The sequence below is a fragment of the Zophobas morio genome, unplaced genomic scaffold (assembly GCF_036711695.1).
Source record: "Zophobas morio isolate AGI-343-1 ecotype UQ-CSIRO unplaced genomic scaffold, CSIRO_AGI_Zmor_V1 ptg000108l, whole genome shotgun sequence".
NCBI lineage: Eukaryota > Metazoa > Arthropoda > Insecta > Coleoptera > Tenebrionidae > Zophobas > Zophobas morio.
The window spans coordinates 3,043,913-3,062,911 of record NW_026972213.1 but is presented as its reverse complement, the minus strand read 5'-3'; the positions used below and the strand labels follow the sequence as shown (position 1 = coordinate 3,062,911).

The window sequence follows — 18,999 nt, the reverse complement described above, 5'->3', positions numbered from 1 at the left end:
ATGGTAGTGAAATATCACAAGTAAAAGTCCAACTGTCCAAAGGTACTGACGGTCAACTCTGGAAATTTGTACGTGGCAGCAGGCCGGAATTATTTTACATCGTTAATCATCGTCATGGGTGAGCAGTTTTTAAAATTGTGAAATATTAATGGTAAATAAAAATTACAGGTTAGTTCTTGATTTTGTAAGGCGCGGAGTCTGGGATCACACTGTTTTCAATAACCGAGAAGACTCGTGGAATCAGCAATGGAAGTTTGCTGATAATGGTTGTCTTGTTAACGTAGGCAAACAACAAAATTTGGACATATTCAGAGAAAATTTTACGGCAGGAGCTATTGTCGTAGTGCATCCAGAAAATAATAGGAAGAATCAACAGTTTGTTGTGCATAAGGTATAAGTTCGTAAATAAACTAAGTAGTACAAAGTAACTAAGTAGTTACGACATAGTTACACATTTTTTATGTAGGTATGCAAATATAAACGTAAAAAGTATACTCAAGATTCTAACGGGTGAATAATTTGTAATTATAATTAGATGAAAATATGCAGTACGGATGTACAAGAAATGTTCGTAAAAATTAAAAACAGAGACAATAGGTCCACTTAAATAAAAACTGCGAAAGTATAAAATACAGTCTTAGAATTAAATGCAATTTAAAATCTTTAAACTCACACTGCAAAGAACAAAACTTGGACATTTTCAAAAGTAATTTTGAATTGGTTGTGCACAAATAAGCGTCTGAATTCAACTAATATTAACGTAAAATTTAATGCAGTTTCCTATTAACACTTGTGAGAAATTGATAATCTAGTTAAATAAATTTAATAAATACATCCACCAAAATCAGACAACGAAATTAAAAAAAATAGATCAAAATTAAAATCTATGAAAATTGAAAGTGAACAATTTTTTGCCTAACAAAATTTCGTTCACTTAAAGAAAAGTACCAAGATAAATGTAATATAACCTTTACGGTAGTATTTTTAAATAATTTGTGCATAAAATGTATAAATTGTATAACACATACAGAACAGGACACATTTAACAAAAAAATTGTATTTCTTAGATGTTCATAGGATGTATGCGTTAGTGATATTTGTTTTAATCTGCTTTCACTGCATGTTTTAAAGGAAAATAAAAATTGTCAGTAGAAGAATTTAATTTTTTGAAATACATCCGATATATCGTAACCTCAGATCAGTTGATCGTACTGAAGGTCGAAACAGAGTTCTTAATAACAAAACCTAATTCCTTCTCGGTTATTTTCTGCTGTGTATATAAAGGTTCAGTACCCATTAAATACAATGTGAATGATACTAAAATAGCAAACGAGAAAATTAAAGGTCTTTTTCTAATTTTGGCAATATACAGTTTGCACATGGAATTACAGCTGACAGGATTTAACTGAAAATTATGAAAAAAAAACATGTTAAATAAAAGGTATACTTGGGATTATTCACCAAGAAATAGAATCGCCATTTGCTTAATTAGTACTTGCCAAACCTGACAGTAATTCTAAGTCGATATCTAGAAGATGTGGAATGTTACATAATTTCTTAACTAGGCATCATGATTTGATGATATATTGTAATTAAAACTTTTTTAGCAGTAGTAAAGATATAAAGATTTAAAATTTAAATAACCACTGACTGTTTGCAGTTGCTGTTTTAATCAAAACAAATGTTTACTGTTATTATGCAAAACTATGTAATAAATTAACCTTTCACATGATGAGATATGATTAGTGTTCAAATGTAAAAATTCCTGATAAATATCTGATCTTAAAAATGTATCAACTATAGTGGTAAATCATTTCTTTCGAATCTGCGTCGAAAGCAGACACAAACAGAAAATAAATACTGTCTAGTTGCCAGCCTTCCAAATGACCTGTCATCCCCAAATGCAAAAATTCTAATTTGAAAAGCGGAGGCTGGACATGAAAATTAACGCCATAATTAAAATTAGCAATCTCCTGCGTACCAATCTACCTCCATCCCAACACATCATTTACTCTATAATCCCGACAACAGCTCAACTTTAATTAACCCAACCGCTTCTTAACTAGCACAAGACAAATAAATAACCCAAGAACGGCACTGTCAATATCCGTTTCGATCTACCTTTTCGCAAATTCGCAAAGTACCGCCCACACGAAAATCGCTCAATGAGAATTTACGAGCGCTTCATTGACAGCCGAATTCCGCACCATCACATGTTTTTAAAGCACCTGTCCGCGTAAACACTACCGAACACAATCCTCTGAACACTCGGATGAGGGATGACACTGAAACCGTATATCCTTGGGCAGGTGGATTCGCGGTCGACCGATTGGTAAATCACGATCAAGCCGGCTTCGGACAAATAAAATAGTATCAGTCAAGCAACAAATGCCGGTCGAGACTGGCGCACCGGAACGCTGACAGCCGCCGGTTCGGGGCGAGTCGGAGAGATTCGTTGCCACCTTGCGCTAGCATTGAAGTCTCCGACAATGTGCTCCGGTTCCTGTCCTGCAGGACGACGACGGTGCGAGCTTCCTTTCATTTTTGGGATTAATTATGGCGTGTGGACGGTTTTTGCGGCATCGTGTGTGGAACTGAGATATTGGAAAGTGGGGCGGGAAATTCCGAGCCGAGACGGAGTCCGGGGTTCTTCCGGGGCCCGGTCGACTTGATAATTTGAAGTAACGCGATTTTTACGTACTAAAGGAAGTATTGTTGCGACAGGATGAGAATATTTAACGTAATGTACCGCAAATGTCTTTTTTTTACTTGAATATACCGTACAGTCAAGACTGCAAAACAAGACATTAAAAGAACTTCGATTTATATTAGAAGACTTTTTAGTTATTCTCAAATCATAGTTGAGTCAAATAAATCTTTTCGAGTCTCTTTATTAGGGTTGATTTTCAAACCATTTTAAAAGTTACGCTAAAGAATTTATAAAAATGTAATCGTTTCAGAAATAAATATACTGTTTTATGGAATATAATTCTTAAATGTAAACCTTCCAAAATATTTAAAAACTAGAAATACAAGTTTTATGTTAAAACGTTTATTAGCTTACAACACCGACAATACAATTACAAAAATTTTCAACGCATTTCGTCAATCACGTTGGCATTATCTAGACAATGCTAACCGGTAGGATTTACGTTTTTAAAATTATCTCTTAAAAAAAACGATTTAAAGAAATGTTTTCTGAATTAGAATAAGTAGTTTAGAGGCAGCTGTCTACACAAAAAAAGAACTTTTTGTCTTTGTCAATGCAAAGATTTTTATAGTCAAATGTAGACGCAATGCATTTATTATGTTTATTTAAGCATAATTTAAAACTAAAATAATTTGTGTTATTTTTAAGAAGCAATAGGCAAAATCTACAGTCTGATGCCGGAAATTTTCAAAAATCAGAGTGTACGTTGTGAGTTATTTAGGGTTAGGAAAATATGTTGTTTTTCACACGGAATGTACCAGTAAATCGGCCAAACCGCAGCCTGTCATAAAATTATAGGTTATGTTAACTGATCTCCTTTGTTTTTATTCAATGAGTATAAATAAGATAGTAATGAACAAGCATTAGGTAGGTATTATTTTATAACGAGTATAAAAGTGATTGACTAGGCTCATGTGCTTGATAAATGTTTTTTTCACCTGACTTCACTAAAGGATATAAGGGATTGGTTAGGTGAAATCGGAATAAAATTTGGGACCCTAAATACCATGAATATTCTAATGCATATCTGGGAAGATCAGGAAAGAGTTCTTGTTTTGCTAGACAATAATTCACAATTGATATGATTTTGTCTTTAAAAAGAATATAGGTAAATTTGTTATTATATCACCTATTTTTATTATTATGTCATTTACGTTTCGTGAATAAATAATAAATTATAACCTGTATAATTAAGTGAAGTATACCTCTATATTGTTATGAAAGAAACCCATACGCCGCCCCGGTACGACGCCCATGTGTTTTAGTATGTTCGGCGACGATCACTCATCGTCGATGCCGGCGCCCGGGCGACTTTTGCTAAAGAAAAGCCTGGAAGCGGAAGTCACAATAGGCAATCCAGAAAGACCTCGACTGCGGAACTTCTAGAAGGGAAGTATGGCTTTAAATACAGGCCACCTTCGGGAGCGATTATGATTCAGCCAACGAGTCGAGTCCAGTGAATGTTGCGCCGGAATTATTTTGTACATAATCGCTGTGTAATTATGTATCTACAAATGTCGTGTAAATTTCAGTTATTAAGAAATAAATTGTTGAGTTTTACCCACGCCGATTTTTTATCACCGAGTATCGTAACAATATAGAGATTTAGATTTTTTTTCAAGTTTTTAAGATAATTGCATATCTGTGGAAAAATTTACAGGTCACATAATATTTTTAAAGACGAAAGTTTGGAATTTTCCAAAAACTTTTCAATTAGGTTAACATATTTTTTTTAACCTACTATCCAAAAATAGTTATGCAGAGTGAAGAAATTTGCAAAATGTTGGTTCTCTCACGTTTTTCCAAAGGAACAAAGTAGAGAATTCTTAAGTATTATAATTTTTTTATAGGTAAAAACGCATGCATGTTGAAAACCAAAGCTATTGATCAAAAAACTTACTAAGTATTTTTACTTTCCTCTTTTTAGGAATCTATGGTAATTAAATAATTTTCAAGCAAAATATTTTGTATAGGTAATTGAAAATAACTTTAAACTGCAAACAAGTTCTATCAGAGTGCGGCAAAAAAATTTCACTAATTCACGCAAAATGTGTCACTCCAAACAATTGGAAAACTCTGTGTAATAACATGTTAAACATACATTTTCTCAAAATTTTCTTTCCAGGAGATAAAAAACGTTTACTAAGTTCTATCAAGAAAGTAATACAAAATTTTTTACAAGTTTCGGAGTAAAACGACACGAACTTAGAATCTAGAAGGAAGAATTGAACATGTAATCGCTTCAGTTTATCAGAAAACTCACGAGCACTGTATGAGACTAACTTCACACGCTAAAACAGAAATTTTTCTGTGCCACTATACTAATTTAGCATACCTGACTACCTTACATTTTTGGTAAGCAAGTCGAAGGGATCTACAACCAAAAAATTTAGCATTTTCACCACGGAAGACATTAAATGACGCAAACTTGTTATTATCCCCACGACAGCGAAAAATTTTTAATGAACTAATAACACGCTTGTGTTGATGTCAATGTATCGAATGGTAATTTCGAAAAATACAAGTAAGATGTGATTACAATTTTGTTAGAAGTAGAAGATGATAAGTTTTTAATAAAGAAGGTGCGATTATTGCGTAAATTTTGCACTTATTTTTCATGACGATTGGACTAAAAGAGGTATGTAGAGGGTAAAAATCAGAGAACTTGTGTTCAGAAAAGGTAAAACTTGAAACAATTAATTTTCAAGAATCGCCCAACTGCAAGTAAATTTTGTTAACCTATTATTAAGGGATTTTGTAATTTTGTAAACCTTCTTTAAACAGTTGAACAAGGAAACTATGTTCTGAATTTTATTTAGTTATATTCAAGCCGTATGGCAAATAAATCCATTCTTCTTAAACCAAAGCTTATTTTTGTTTTCTAACTGATCTACTTTACTGTGTTGGATGAATTCTTTTAAACTTGTACGGTAAATCTAAATTTATCCGAGCTAATTGTAACGGTGATTCCACCTCTGCATTAAAAAAATAGAAAAGACGGAAGTGTCTTTAAATGTAAAGTTAGAGTAACAAAATTTGGAATTTCTTTCTTTAATAAAAAAAGACTAACAGGGGTTTAAGTATGTTTAAAACTACCAAAAAAAAGCTGAACTTAATTTTGGAGAAAAAATGGCCTCAAGGTAATTTAACAAATTTAGTTTCTTGGATAAATTTGATATAATTTTTATTTAAGGAAGCATTGTAATAGGGTACATCATGTGAAATGCTACTTTCATGTTTTGTCCACGATTCGTGACCTCCAGAGTACGAAAAAATAGATCTCCTGTTTCAGTCGATCTGCAATCTGTTTATTTATTGTCTGTCGTCAGTACAGTTGACGATGACTAGTTTTTTTTGTTGTTTTTGACGATTCATGGGATACGATGGGGAGTGTGGCTTGTTTTCGTCTACGTGTCGTTTGTCTTTTGAAAACACGATTTTATTAGTCTCCGAAACTATCGCACCCATTATTGTCAAATTGTACATTAGGTCATGTAGACGATAAACCGCTAAAAATTTTTTTAATCATCCCCACAAACAATGTGATGATATCACCTCAAAATTTTGCATAGTAAATACAATTTAACTTTAAAAAATAAAATACTTTTGTTGTGGTTTATGAATCCGTTTTGATTGTGTTTTATTTTTAAAACACGGACAGATTTTTTGAACGACAAATAAAGGAGTATGTCACACTATAAAAAACCTACATATATGAGGTTACAGGTAGACATGGATTATTAAATTACAAATATGGATAATATTCGCTTTGTGCGTAGCTGTTCATAAAAAATATGCGGATCTGAAATGTCTGAAGGAAACATAACGGAAAAATCCGGATGGAGATGGATTCCGGGTTCTTCCGGAGCCGCGTCCGTTTCGGACTATAATTTGGAGTAATACGATTAACATATGTAATTTTAGTAATATGGATTATTTAATTACTGGTTTTTGGTAATGGGAACGGCATCATGCGCATTTTTATCTAAATGTGACCGTGAATGTTGCTCATTAATATTAATCGGAATTTTCTAAATGTAGAGATCAAGGCGTGAAATCGACTTAGTTTTGTAGAGAAGTGTTTGTGTGTGGCGGTGCCGCCGTTATTATCATCAAAACACCGGCAATGCATGAAGTCATGTACTGAAGACGAGATTATTTTAAAACTTATCTCTGTATAAAATCAACAAAGTTATTACACACTCGGCTGTAGACTAGTAAACAACAAGGTTGTGAGAAAAAATAAAGCCGGCCTGTGTGTAGTGCTGAGTGCAATAAATCGTAATTTGTTGGAATAAAATGAATATACAGGGTGTTTCAGCAATTTCTTATTACATACGTTCTCTATAAAAAATCTAACAAGAAGCAATATAAGATTAATTATAGTATTCAGTTTTCTGTTTTTTTGCAAAAACGCAAATGCAAATAACTGTACAAAAAAAGCGACAGAAAATTATAAACCACGCATAGGTGACCACCATCAATAATAGGCAACTGCATGTAACAGTAATTATTGTTATTATTATTCTATCAGCGGATGATTTTCTACAAGATTTGATCTCTAGCTATAATATTACTTGAAGTTTTTTCCCTACAAGAACACTACATGTTAATGGAAAACGGTACACTGAAAGCCATTTCCTGCAGATAGAAAATGGCTTAGCGTTTTTGTCATTAATACCATGTATTATAAATTGTCCTCTAAGAAATAACTAATTCAAAATCAATCTTAAAACATCCTTTTCGCTTTATATCACGTATGTATAGCGTTAAAAATACTTCTTACATACATATTTGAAAATTATTTTAGTTATTTTTACTTTGATTTACAAGTCCAAAAAATTGCAATGTGTAAGTAATTGTATTCCATCATTTTTATATTAAGACCTCACTTCGTTCCGCATTATCATGTTTATAATAACATACAGCACTCATCACAATGATGATGGTTCTCCATTTTCTTTGATTGCACAGTAATTTCTTAAAGAATATTGTGTAATTGAGGTTAATTGTTGTTCTGACGTCCGACCTATTTACTTCTGTTTTCATTTAAACTGCAGAAACTTGACACTTGTGAGAATTCATCCAAGAGAATTATCTCTTTTGTTAAAGCAGTAAAATGGTAGAAACTTACCCACCGAAATACGTCTAATGGAAGTACAGAAATTTAAGTACCTGAAACAAAAAGAGAAAAGAACATTAAGCACAAAATAATTGACACTGCAATATGTATTGTAAGACCACACACAGCAAAATTTTATTGTAAAATGAATTTTATTATTCCTATAAAGTGAATTTATTTAAAAAATTTAAATGACTCAATTATTTTAACATATTTGATTAACCTACACGATTAAAAAAGTGGACTTATGTCTATTACATATATCAGCCAAGATCATCAATTAACCAAAAAAATAGCGTTTGTATTTCTCTGCAAAAACCTAGAAAAGAACAATCGCAGTGTAATTAAAATAGTATTTGACGAAGGTCAAATCTGACTTTGATGAGTTGTGTAATTACCTACTCATTTCATTAGCAAAAAAATTTAAGGTTAAATATATGACGTAGTCTTATCAAAGCTGAATTACAAAAATGGCGAAATTAGCTAGGTACTTTACGAAATATATTTATACATTTTTTATTTACAATTATGGTATTTAAATCAACAACTAATATTTCAAAGGGCACATTTGTGTGTAATTAACACCTTACAGCAAAAAACAAACTTAAAAGGATTAACATACTGCTTCTTTTTTTGTTAACTCCGAATCCTAATTTAAAATTATTTGCAGTACAAAAAGAGATAAAGTATCGAATAACATTTAATGTTCATAAAGCTGGTTTTAAATGGGTTCTAGGTCTCTTCAAAATATATGTAGCTTTGAAATTTATTAAAGTTACTGTATGTGCGTTCTTATTGTACACGGAAAATATAAGCGACTGAAGATCAAGCTGGCTTTCAATATTATCGCGTTTACTGAGTTTATTGTCTCACAGATAGGCAACCAATAATTCAGAATGCATGACAGATTGTTACCTACCATGTGAAAGCGGTGGATCATAGTTGAAAATGCAGTAATAGATTTTCCAAAGCCAACTTGTTATACGATTCTTATAATCACTTAGTATAATTAGGGATAAACTGAAGTTCACATATAACGCAGCATTAAGTAAGATTTATAATTCAAGATCGAGAAAAGAAATGAGAGTATGTTGTGGAACATTGAGCATGGAATTTTATCATCAAAACTGTCGAAATTAATTAAGAGGAAAGAATATTTTTTCTGTAAATTGTGACAAGAAAAAAGCTACTGAATTCCGAAAAAAGAAAAAACTAATTTATCAACAAACCGGTCCATCTGGAAATTATGAAACGCATTATTGTCTGTTTATAAAAAATTCTGTCAGCATGCCAATAAACTATAACGAGATTTGAAATATTAATTTTCAAGGTTCTGGATTAACTTTCTTCATTATCATTAATCTTTTCGAAGAAGTCTTAAATTGTTTTTGAAGGTGGAACGGGATAAGTTATAAACATTCGATGTTATTCTTTTGTTTAAAAACAAAATATACCAATTTAAATATTCCGCACTGTAGACAGCAATTATGTATTTATAGGTAAATTAAATTTTCTGGATAAAAATAAATTATTTAAAAAAATCTGCATTTTGGCTCAAGTCAAAATTTTTATTATTGTGACTTTATTTTGTAAAATAACAAATACAAAAAAAAATCTTCTCTTGTAAACTAAATGCAGGGATTTTGACCACACATATCTTCATATCCCAGATGAAGGTACTATATAGGGTTACTTACGAGAGGCTTCACGCCTGAAGAATTTAAAATGCAACTAACAGTACAATTTCATAGCAGTCGTTGTTATTTATCTTATTTTCTGTTTAAATTTAAACATAATGTTCTGTTTGGTTTTGATAATTTGGAAATAAACGTCACTTATACGTTAAAATTAAAAACAAAGAAATTCAAAATAAGAACTCGTCGGGGAATCTCCTCTCGGGATAATGTTTGCTACACAACTCAGAGGGATCCACCACGTATAAAAATTGCATCAGTCTTTTCGTCGTTTGAACACGCTCTGCATTAATTCTAACGAAATGCCAGTTTTAACACGATAGTATCTGACGTTACGCCAATTTGTTACACAACTATGTTTTATTTTTTTTTTAAATATGGTATGAAATATCAAAGATGGTTTTAAAATTGTATTTCTGGTTGCGTTTTGAATTTTTTAGGCGTGGAGCTTCTCGTGAGGAATCCTGTATATAGCGAGAAACGAAATCTTTTGGAACCTTAATTATACTAGGTACTAAATTTATTTTAAAAAGACAGAAATAAGTGCTTTTGTCTTTTCATCTTTATACATAAACATGATGTAGCATAGCTTGCACGGCGGACGTGTTTTTGAGAGAATATTTTATTACAGGATGACAGGAAGTTCCAAAAATAGATAATGAGAGCAACACGTTGCAGAAAACAACTTTTGGAGTTCAAAACTTACCAAGAAAATATGCTAAATACCGTTACTTTTTTTGTTAATTCATCCTACAACAATTAGGTTAATTAAATCAAGAAGATTTGATCCCGTAGAACATGACATAACTTTATTTAAATTTCTTTCAATAATCTAATAACACAGTATACACAAAACTAAATAAGACCAAGGCACGATTTTCAATTTCTGCAACTCCTACACATGACTCAGACCTCAAACAACGGCACAAGTGACAGCTGAATCTCCTATCCCATAAATTTCAACTGTTACCGTTCGTTGATGAAAGCTAATTCCTGGAAATTAAACGCGCAAAAATTTGGAAAGCATAATATATTATAAGCAATTAACAAAGGCGGTGAGCTTGTGACCGAATTTAATTTTAATGTGATGCCGCCTGCTGATATTGAAACAGAATGGTCACAATCTCTTCCGTTCGAAGAGTCTGTGGAGACAGTTGTCGGCGATTTCCGCCTTCGCGATTTACGGTTTACGCTTCATCACCTGCAATAAATTTCCAGTTGAATATAAACCACAATCAAACGCTATAACTATATACGTGTGAATGGCGACAAGTACTAAAGCTGCTACGATAAGATAAGGCATTGCTTTTGTACAAACAGTCGGTGTCTTTTAACAGAATGTATACACTGCTGATGCGTGAGATATGTTGATGATGGGGTGATAGAAAGTCGCTTAGAAGCTTACTGTAGCAAGGAATTATAAAATATCGAGATGGAAAAATAATGGAATTGTGTTCTGGGTGGTAAGGATATGCTAGAATTGTATGTACTTCATGGTGCGAGAAACACATGAGGCAGTGGCACGTCTGGTTAGAACTTTGTAAACAATGTCTTTCTTGTTTGTTGTTTAGTAAAACATTTTACTGCGATATGAGTAAAGTTAAGATTGAAGTACTCGAAAAACAATTAACTACAATCCTCTTGGCACTAATTTAATTCAAGGGTTTTTATTTCAACGTCCTCATCTCTCTAAAACAGAATTCTTTATTCTTTATTATTATATGTTTATTATCTTTTGCCCTTATATATTCTTATCTTCATCGTTAGCTTACGATCAATTTGTCATAACCCGATCTGATTATATTATTAAATCTAATGTACAACATTTCAAAAATTACGATGAATCATTTAAATTGTTCATATACCTACATACACATTTAAGAATTTACAAACATAACTTGATTTACTTAATTAAAGTTATTCAAAACAAAAATAAGATATGGAATCAATACAGGTAAACTAAGCTTATTTAGATGAAATTATAAGCCTTCGGAAGGAATGGAAAATAAAACATGGTTATCAAAAAAGTACTTCTTTGGTAGACGAAAATATCAGAAGAGATATGGGTCTATATAGTTGGATTCATGTATCTTTTTACACACGTGACCAAAGTATCATACAAGCTCAGACAGCAGCTACCGTAGGAATCTTTGTTTTAAGGATTACAAAAACGAAGAGCCAGACAAATTTTATATATACAACGGTATATATAAAAGACCTGCCTGAGCCTATACATTTGTGTCATGTTGACGTTATGAACATTGTTATCTTTTTGACTAATTACTCCAAAGTGACAGTTATTAGTTCGGACGTTAGCTTTTGGTCACGTGTGTAAAAAGATACATGAATCGAACTATGTATATGAACTTCTAAAAAGATTCCAGAGATCATCACTTATGACGGAGAAAGCTGTCTGTACCACAAGATATTACTACAAGATTCACGAAATTTTTCGACAACTTTATAACAACTAATGTAAATGACAAATAAAGAAGTGAAAGCGTTGATATCAATTATGTTCTCGGCCTCCTGAATTTATTTAGTGTGACACAGACCCAAGCAGCAGACTGTCGTCTAATTCACGTCAATTTTTGGTCATAACTCGTCGGCGACGTCATTCGCCCAAAAAATCACGTGATAATGACGAGATTTTTATGACTTCCTTCTGACGTCAATTAATGACGTCAAAAGGCCGTCCTTTCTTCTTCATTTTTTATAAATTATGTGATCAATTAGATGTGGGTCGTCGTATTCTTTAAAAAGTGACCTTCATAATGCTTAATTATACTTAGAGCAAAAAATACAACGGCTTTATTAGAAATACACCAAAGACAAGTTTTTTCATTCTAATAATTTCTAATAAAATAATTATTTCTGAAAACTTGTTTACTCTGGAAGTGTTATTTTGCAAGTACCTGCTTGGCAAATTATAAATAGAACATCTGGGGTTCAGCGAAAAGACCCAACGACACAAACAAAGTCATAAAAATTCTTTGTCCATTGTCCCTAAAACGGCACAAGGTTTTGAAGAATTCCTTCGTCGAATTTTGATTTTATAAAGACGTTTATAAAGTGATGATGGTTACCAAAAAAATTAGAGAGTGATTAATATTTAGTTTTATTAAATTTATTTCATCTAATGGAAAAATAATGCTCAACTTCCGTATTACTATACAATACATCAGATGTTTGGGGTGTGCATTCGGACTTTCCCTTTCTTCGGTATTTATGTTTATTGCACTTCATAGTGAAGCATTCCAATATTTCCAGTTCGTTCTCAACCACCGAAACTGTCTCGTGTATCCGTTACTCGCTTCATTTTTAACGTAGTTTTGTGAAAATTTCTGCCATTCAGTGTGGGTTGTACTTATTTACACTTGGTAAGTTAATATCTAATAAAGTAATAATTTTAATTTTTACGTGTTTCTGTTATTTTTGATAACTGTACGTAGATAACAAAAGCAGTTTTTTCAGATAGCTGGAAAGACCACCATTAATCACTGAAGATACTCCCACTGATTATGAAGGACTTAAGGTGATTGTTTTTGAGAATGAGGCGCCATATTGCAAAGGTATGTGACTGCAATTTTTTATGAACTAATGCTAATGAACATCATTTTATTCTAGATTTGAAACAAATACAAAATACATGTCCGAAACGAAAGAAATGCTAAAGGAAACGAGTGAAAAAATCTCCAACATGGAAACGTCATCAAATCTGACAACTGAAAAAGAAAACAAAAATAGAAATTATACCGCCAAGACCACTTCTAAACAAATTTTGACGAATTACAAGATTATCTTTGCATATTAGAACAAGCAGATTTCTTTGTAAGTTAAAAAAATACAATGAATTCATATACACATACCTATATAACATAATATTGGATATTATATACAGGTAGATGCCTGTAACACTACGATACTTTTTGGTAACTTACTATACATGGCACATTTCGCTTAATTGTAAAAAGTATTGACAACGAGATTTTCCTGATAGGCTATACGATTTTGTCAATGCAACCATTTTACGATTGTCCGTTAGATTCAAGTAAATTTAGCATTTTTAAAATTCAGAATTTGTCTTCTGCTTTAAACTGTAATCCCTTAAATTTAATAATAGCCAAATGCTTGCTATTGCCCATACTCGAAAAAATGATTGCATTTCCATTAATCCATGCACTTTAACGGGTTTTTCTTTTCAGTGCAATAAATTGAGGCAAACTTAAAAAACTTAGGTTATTAATATGATTGTTTAACCAGAATTAATTCGTAGCGGTACTTTTTTGTGTGTTGAGGACATTCAAGTCGTCGTGAATTAGATAGTTTTACATATACTGTGGTTTTACAGTGCATTTTCAAATCAAGTAACTTCAACAGTACGATTCAATTGTCTTTTCCGTTCATTCTAGCTTTTTTTTTTGTAAATAGATTTGTTTGTGTTTTTAAGACTGATTTATAGTTTATCATAGTTTTCTTTTAATATTCTTTGTAACTCAATAGATTTCTTTGTGTTTTTAAAATTGATTTTTCTTTAAATAGCAGATTTTATTGCAACGTTTATTTTTGATTATATATTGTATATTATCCTTTTTTTATACTAATTATACTCGTAATTACCTGTATGTAGATTTGTTTGTGTTCTTAGGAGTGGTTTATCTTTAATTTGTTTAATTGACATATATTTTTTATTTGTTTATTGAAGTTCATTGTTGGTTGTACAGAATTGTAGTAAATTTAATTTTTTTACACTAATTTGTTTTAACTCTAATTAATATATACTTTGTTTTGGGGTTTACCTGGTGATTATAACGAATTATAATATTTTATTTAAGGTAAACAATATAAAAATATAAAATTATTTCAGCGTTTTATTTATTGCATATTTTTTTCTAAAAATCAAAATATAAAAAACGTCTTAAAATGGACAATAAATGCCGTCTCTAAGACGTCAGTACATCACGTCAATAGTTCGTTACAAAACGACGACTCTAAGACGTCAGTACACCACGTCAATAGTTCGTTAGAAAATGACGTCATCTGGACGAGACATTTGACCGTCATTAGTACGTCAATATCACGTGAAATCTTTGGTCATTATGACGTAATTGATGACCATTTATTCACGTGAAAAAGACGACATCATGTTGCCTGGGGAGTGATGTGATAAATGAAGTTGAAATAGTAAAATTATACTCCTAGTAAAAAAAAAAAAACTAAAAACATGCTTTTGTCACTACTGTCAAGAGTACGATTGCACTCAAATTTTATGACAACAAAATTTAGAGAGTAGAGTGGACCCCCACTACATTATAGTACCAAGTTATTATATTGTCATTTAAATTACACAGTTACAAGTTACTATAGGGTAAATCTGTACAAGAGTGCGCATATATGTATAAGAGTACGCACTGATGATTTCTGCTTATTAGTGCCATCTGGGTAAGATGAAGTTATACCATTCAGAATTTAATGCTAAACCTGAGATAATGGTGCAAAAGTGACCTGAATATAGTTTATATATAGTTTGGTCGACGATTTTATTTTCACACGTGTGGATATAATTTTTACCGCTCATAGTTTTAGTTTTTTGTAAGGTACGTACCAGTTCTTTTATTTTACAGTAATAATTTTCATTAGTTGTAACTTTTAAGGTGTCGTTATACACTAACAGTTTTACACTTTCTGTCCATCGAAAGCTTTTAACTTTGAAAACATTAGGTTATGTACAAATGTACAAGAGTGCGCAGCGAGGTATTGTATAAGAGTGCGCATTGCTTGCAATACGTAGTCTAATAGTCTTGGAGATACATATCATACGATAATGAATTATTTAACTCTACTACTTTGTACTGCTTCTCAAGTTGTGTGGTGGTGGTTATGGTGACTTTTTTTTTATTTTTACTTCCTGAGCGTCTTGTAATCGAGTCCGTCCACCGACTCTCTATTTTTACGTTTTCTCGTCTTTTCAAGACCCCTAGAGTACGAAGAAATAGGTCTCCCGTTTTATGTGTAGTCTGTAGTCACTTATTCCCATTTATTTTCACCTTAGAAACAAATATTTTTTCATATAATGTAATGCGTACTCATAAGCGTTCAAATGCGCACTCTTGTGCAATGAACTGTCTAAGAGTGCGCATTTACACATCTTGACAAAAATTGAAATTACTCTTAAAACATAGTGGTGTTGGGACGTACAATTAAATATATCTGATCTCTAAACATGTATATAACGAACCTATATCATAAAATTTGTCTATCCAAAAAAATTAAAAAGTTGTTGACAATTTTACACAAGTGCGTACTCTTGTACACATTTACCCAAGCGTGTTAAAAATGAGGACTAATTATATTAAAGGTTTGATGGTGTCCATAGATTGCCTTTAACCGATGTCATATTTTTAAAATAACAATAAAATTCAGTAAACACCCAAAATTATGAAAAATTTTAAAAATTTATGTTATTAGTTTTACTTCCTGAGTGTAAACTAATAAGTGTTGTAATAAGGCACATCGGAAAATTGGCGACTTACTTTCATATTTTCAAGACCCCTCGAGTACGAAAAAATAGGTCTGTCGTCTGTCCTCTGTTTGTCTCAATTTTTATTAGATAATTTAGGAAATTATTGTACCAATTGTTATTAAATTGTGTAATGTATTGTTGGACTATTGATATGAGGTTATCCTAAGCATGGAAAATCGTTAATCAAAATTATCGGTTTATAACCCCCCCGCCCCCCCTCGGTCGCGAGGACCCGCAAACTCACTCCGGAACAGGTCGACAGTAAATTTTATATAATGTAGCAAGAGTGTCAGGAGATTCCTCTTTAAAAACTCTAATTTTTGCAATGGGTGGAAACCAGGACAAAGTGTTAGTAATAGTAACCCCTAGATCAACATGCGAATCAACTACCACATATTAGTTTTAAGTTGTTGATAAAATAACTAAGTGTAGGATTATTTTTTCCAAGGTGTAACACAACAAGTTTAGGAACATTTAAAGGCAGTAACCAATTGTCACACCACTGAGCTAAGGAGTCAAGATCATTTTATAGTTGCTGGGAAGAGGTGCAGGGATTACAGTATAGTTTCATATCGTCTGCTAAAAAAGATTTCATCGATTTTATGAAAAGGCACATATCGGATACATATAGTAGGAAAAGTAAAGGACCGATAACCGAACGTTGAGGGACACCGCTATACACCTCGGCTTCGTCAGACAAATAACTAGTGACTCGTACTCGAAAAATACGACCTCTTAAATAAGAGGATAGCCAGTTCAACAGTGGTCCCCTCACTCCGAGGTGGTCAAGTTTATAAAGAAGTCTGCGATGGGGTTCACGCTCAAAAGCATTGGCAAAGGCAAGGTAGATCACGTCAACAGGAAGTTTATTGTCTAACATTTTAGTTCAGTTGTCGACGCAGAGCAACAAATTAGTGATTACAGATCCCCCAGGAGTAAATCCATGATGTTGTTTCGGAATAATATTGTGATGAAAACAGAATGTTCTTATCTGGGTGACAATAATTGTACGTTCCATAATTTTGACAACAATGGGAGTCAAACTAATTAGTTTATAGTTACTAGCACTGTACTTGTCACCTTTTTTAAAAATAGGAGTCACTGTCTTCCAGACTTTGGGCAGCACATCTGTAGCAAAAGAACGTTGCATCAAAAGGGCCAGAGGCAAAGAAAGAGATTTGGAACACATTTTTAGTAAAACAGCGGAAAAACCGTCAGGATCGGGAGAACAAGAAGTACCCAAAAAATTTAGACTTTTCTCCATCGGTCGATTGGTCACCGATAGTGATATGAATGACCGGACTGAGGCCAGTATAATATAAATCATCTAAGGTTCCTCGGATGAAGGGATCAACTAAAGCCTGCCAGTTGCAGTCTTGAAGTACACTGGTTAGAACAAACTCACTAATTAATTCGTTTAGAAGAACGTATAAATAACCGAAAAACGGCGGAGGCAATTACAGAAACGTTCGACAGCACTCAACACTCGATTTGAACGTTAACATCTAATTTTTCTAAATTATTTGAAACAATATTTTCTAATTGTAATGTTAATTCTAATATAACTGCTGTAATTGAAAAGCAACAGGATGTTTCAAAGGACGGTTCACTACAACAAATTTATGCAGTTTATAATACACTTGTATCTGAGACGTTGATGTCATTTACTTATTGGATATTAGGGTTTTTGATACTGTTGATCCATAGGAAAATGTGTATGTTATCTACATTAATGATATTATAAAATACTCAATAATTGCCAATTTGAATTGTAGGCGGATGTATATTAAAATATTTCAAGCTTTAGGAAGGAAAACATGTCAATTGTTAAATCATTGGGGCGATAACTGATAATAAATTATCGGTAAGTAAAAGTAATCGCATGAAAACCTTGCAATATACATTTATAATCTGAAAGATATAACTATGGAGCTAACACTCACGCTTGTACCATACATAACTTTATGCGTTTTAACTTCTAAGTCTTTAAAACTGTTAGCTTTTTTAACGCTGGCCATAAGGATTTACGTGCTAAAATTTTGGGTCATGTTAAGGAGTTTTCTGACAGGGATTTTCACGTGAAATTTGGAAAAACATTAGACTAGTATTTTATAAATTAGTTTCAGTTCATTTTATCGTCCAGAACAAAATAATTTTTTTCCAATTCTAATCTATTGCTCTAAACAAATTTTATCTAGATAAAAATCTATCTTTGTTTGCAGTGGAATGAACATTTAAATATGATAACGATCACGATACTTAAAATAAATAAAGACGGTTTTCAGAATTATTGAAAACAATAAAAGCTTAAAACGATAAAGTACCTACAATCAAGAGTGTGTGTATCCATTAGCAATAAAAACCTAATGTTTACTGTAACCATTCTGCAACAGGCTATTTGTCAATAGAATAGTGGTTCGAAACACAAAAACAAATGTTAATCAAAATAACTTCTTTATTTCTTGCTTGAACATTTAAGCAAGATCAGTTGTACCAGACAGTTTTATGAGATTATAACAATGTTAATAGCTCGTAAAGTTAGTACTTAACGCCCGAATCCGAAAAAAATCAGTCCTTTCACTAACAATTTACTGATTGGGCGTTGGCGGTGAAAATTACCTAACAGTTTAATAATAATCAAGATAGTTAAATTTTACAGCAAAAGCAATTACAAGGATAACAACCGACTCACTCATATAGGTACTAAATAAGACGTAGCCCCAAGAAGTTAAAAATTAAAAGTAAGTACATTTCATTACCCTTTTCCTTTTCGAGATGGAGCAACATTTACTTGTACTTCCTTAACTAGATAAAGTTATAATCCATGTTAACGATCGTGTATAACATGTGTTATTATCTAGATATATTATTTAGATAAGTTACAATACTGTTCAATAGTTGCTCCAGATGACTATAACGGGAAGATCTCCAGATTAGCGTATACAACCCA

At 32.2% G+C, this 18,999-nt stretch overlaps 1 protein-coding gene across 6 annotated transcripts in view; it reads right to left on the bottom strand.

Annotated features, from left to right (window-relative positions):
• The window catches only part of LOC135144785 (protein prickle-like), an 889,236-nt gene that overhangs the window by 132,874 nt on the left and 737,363 nt on the right, over positions 1-18,999 (bottom strand). Inside the window, exon 1 of one of the 6 annotated variants that reach the window (XM_064076860.1) lies at positions 2,122-2,453. The exons of 4 other annotated variants lie outside the window; for them this stretch is intronic. Coding sequence is in view for 1 of the 2 variants with exons in the window: in XM_064076859.1 (XP_063932929.1) it covers positions 1,982-1,995 (14 nt within the window). In the remaining variant the exon portion in view is untranslated. Of the gene's footprint in view, positions 1-1,981; positions 2,011-2,121; positions 2,454-18,999 lie in introns of those variants that run through there. One more of the 6 variants, XM_064076859.1, reaches the window with a different exon arrangement.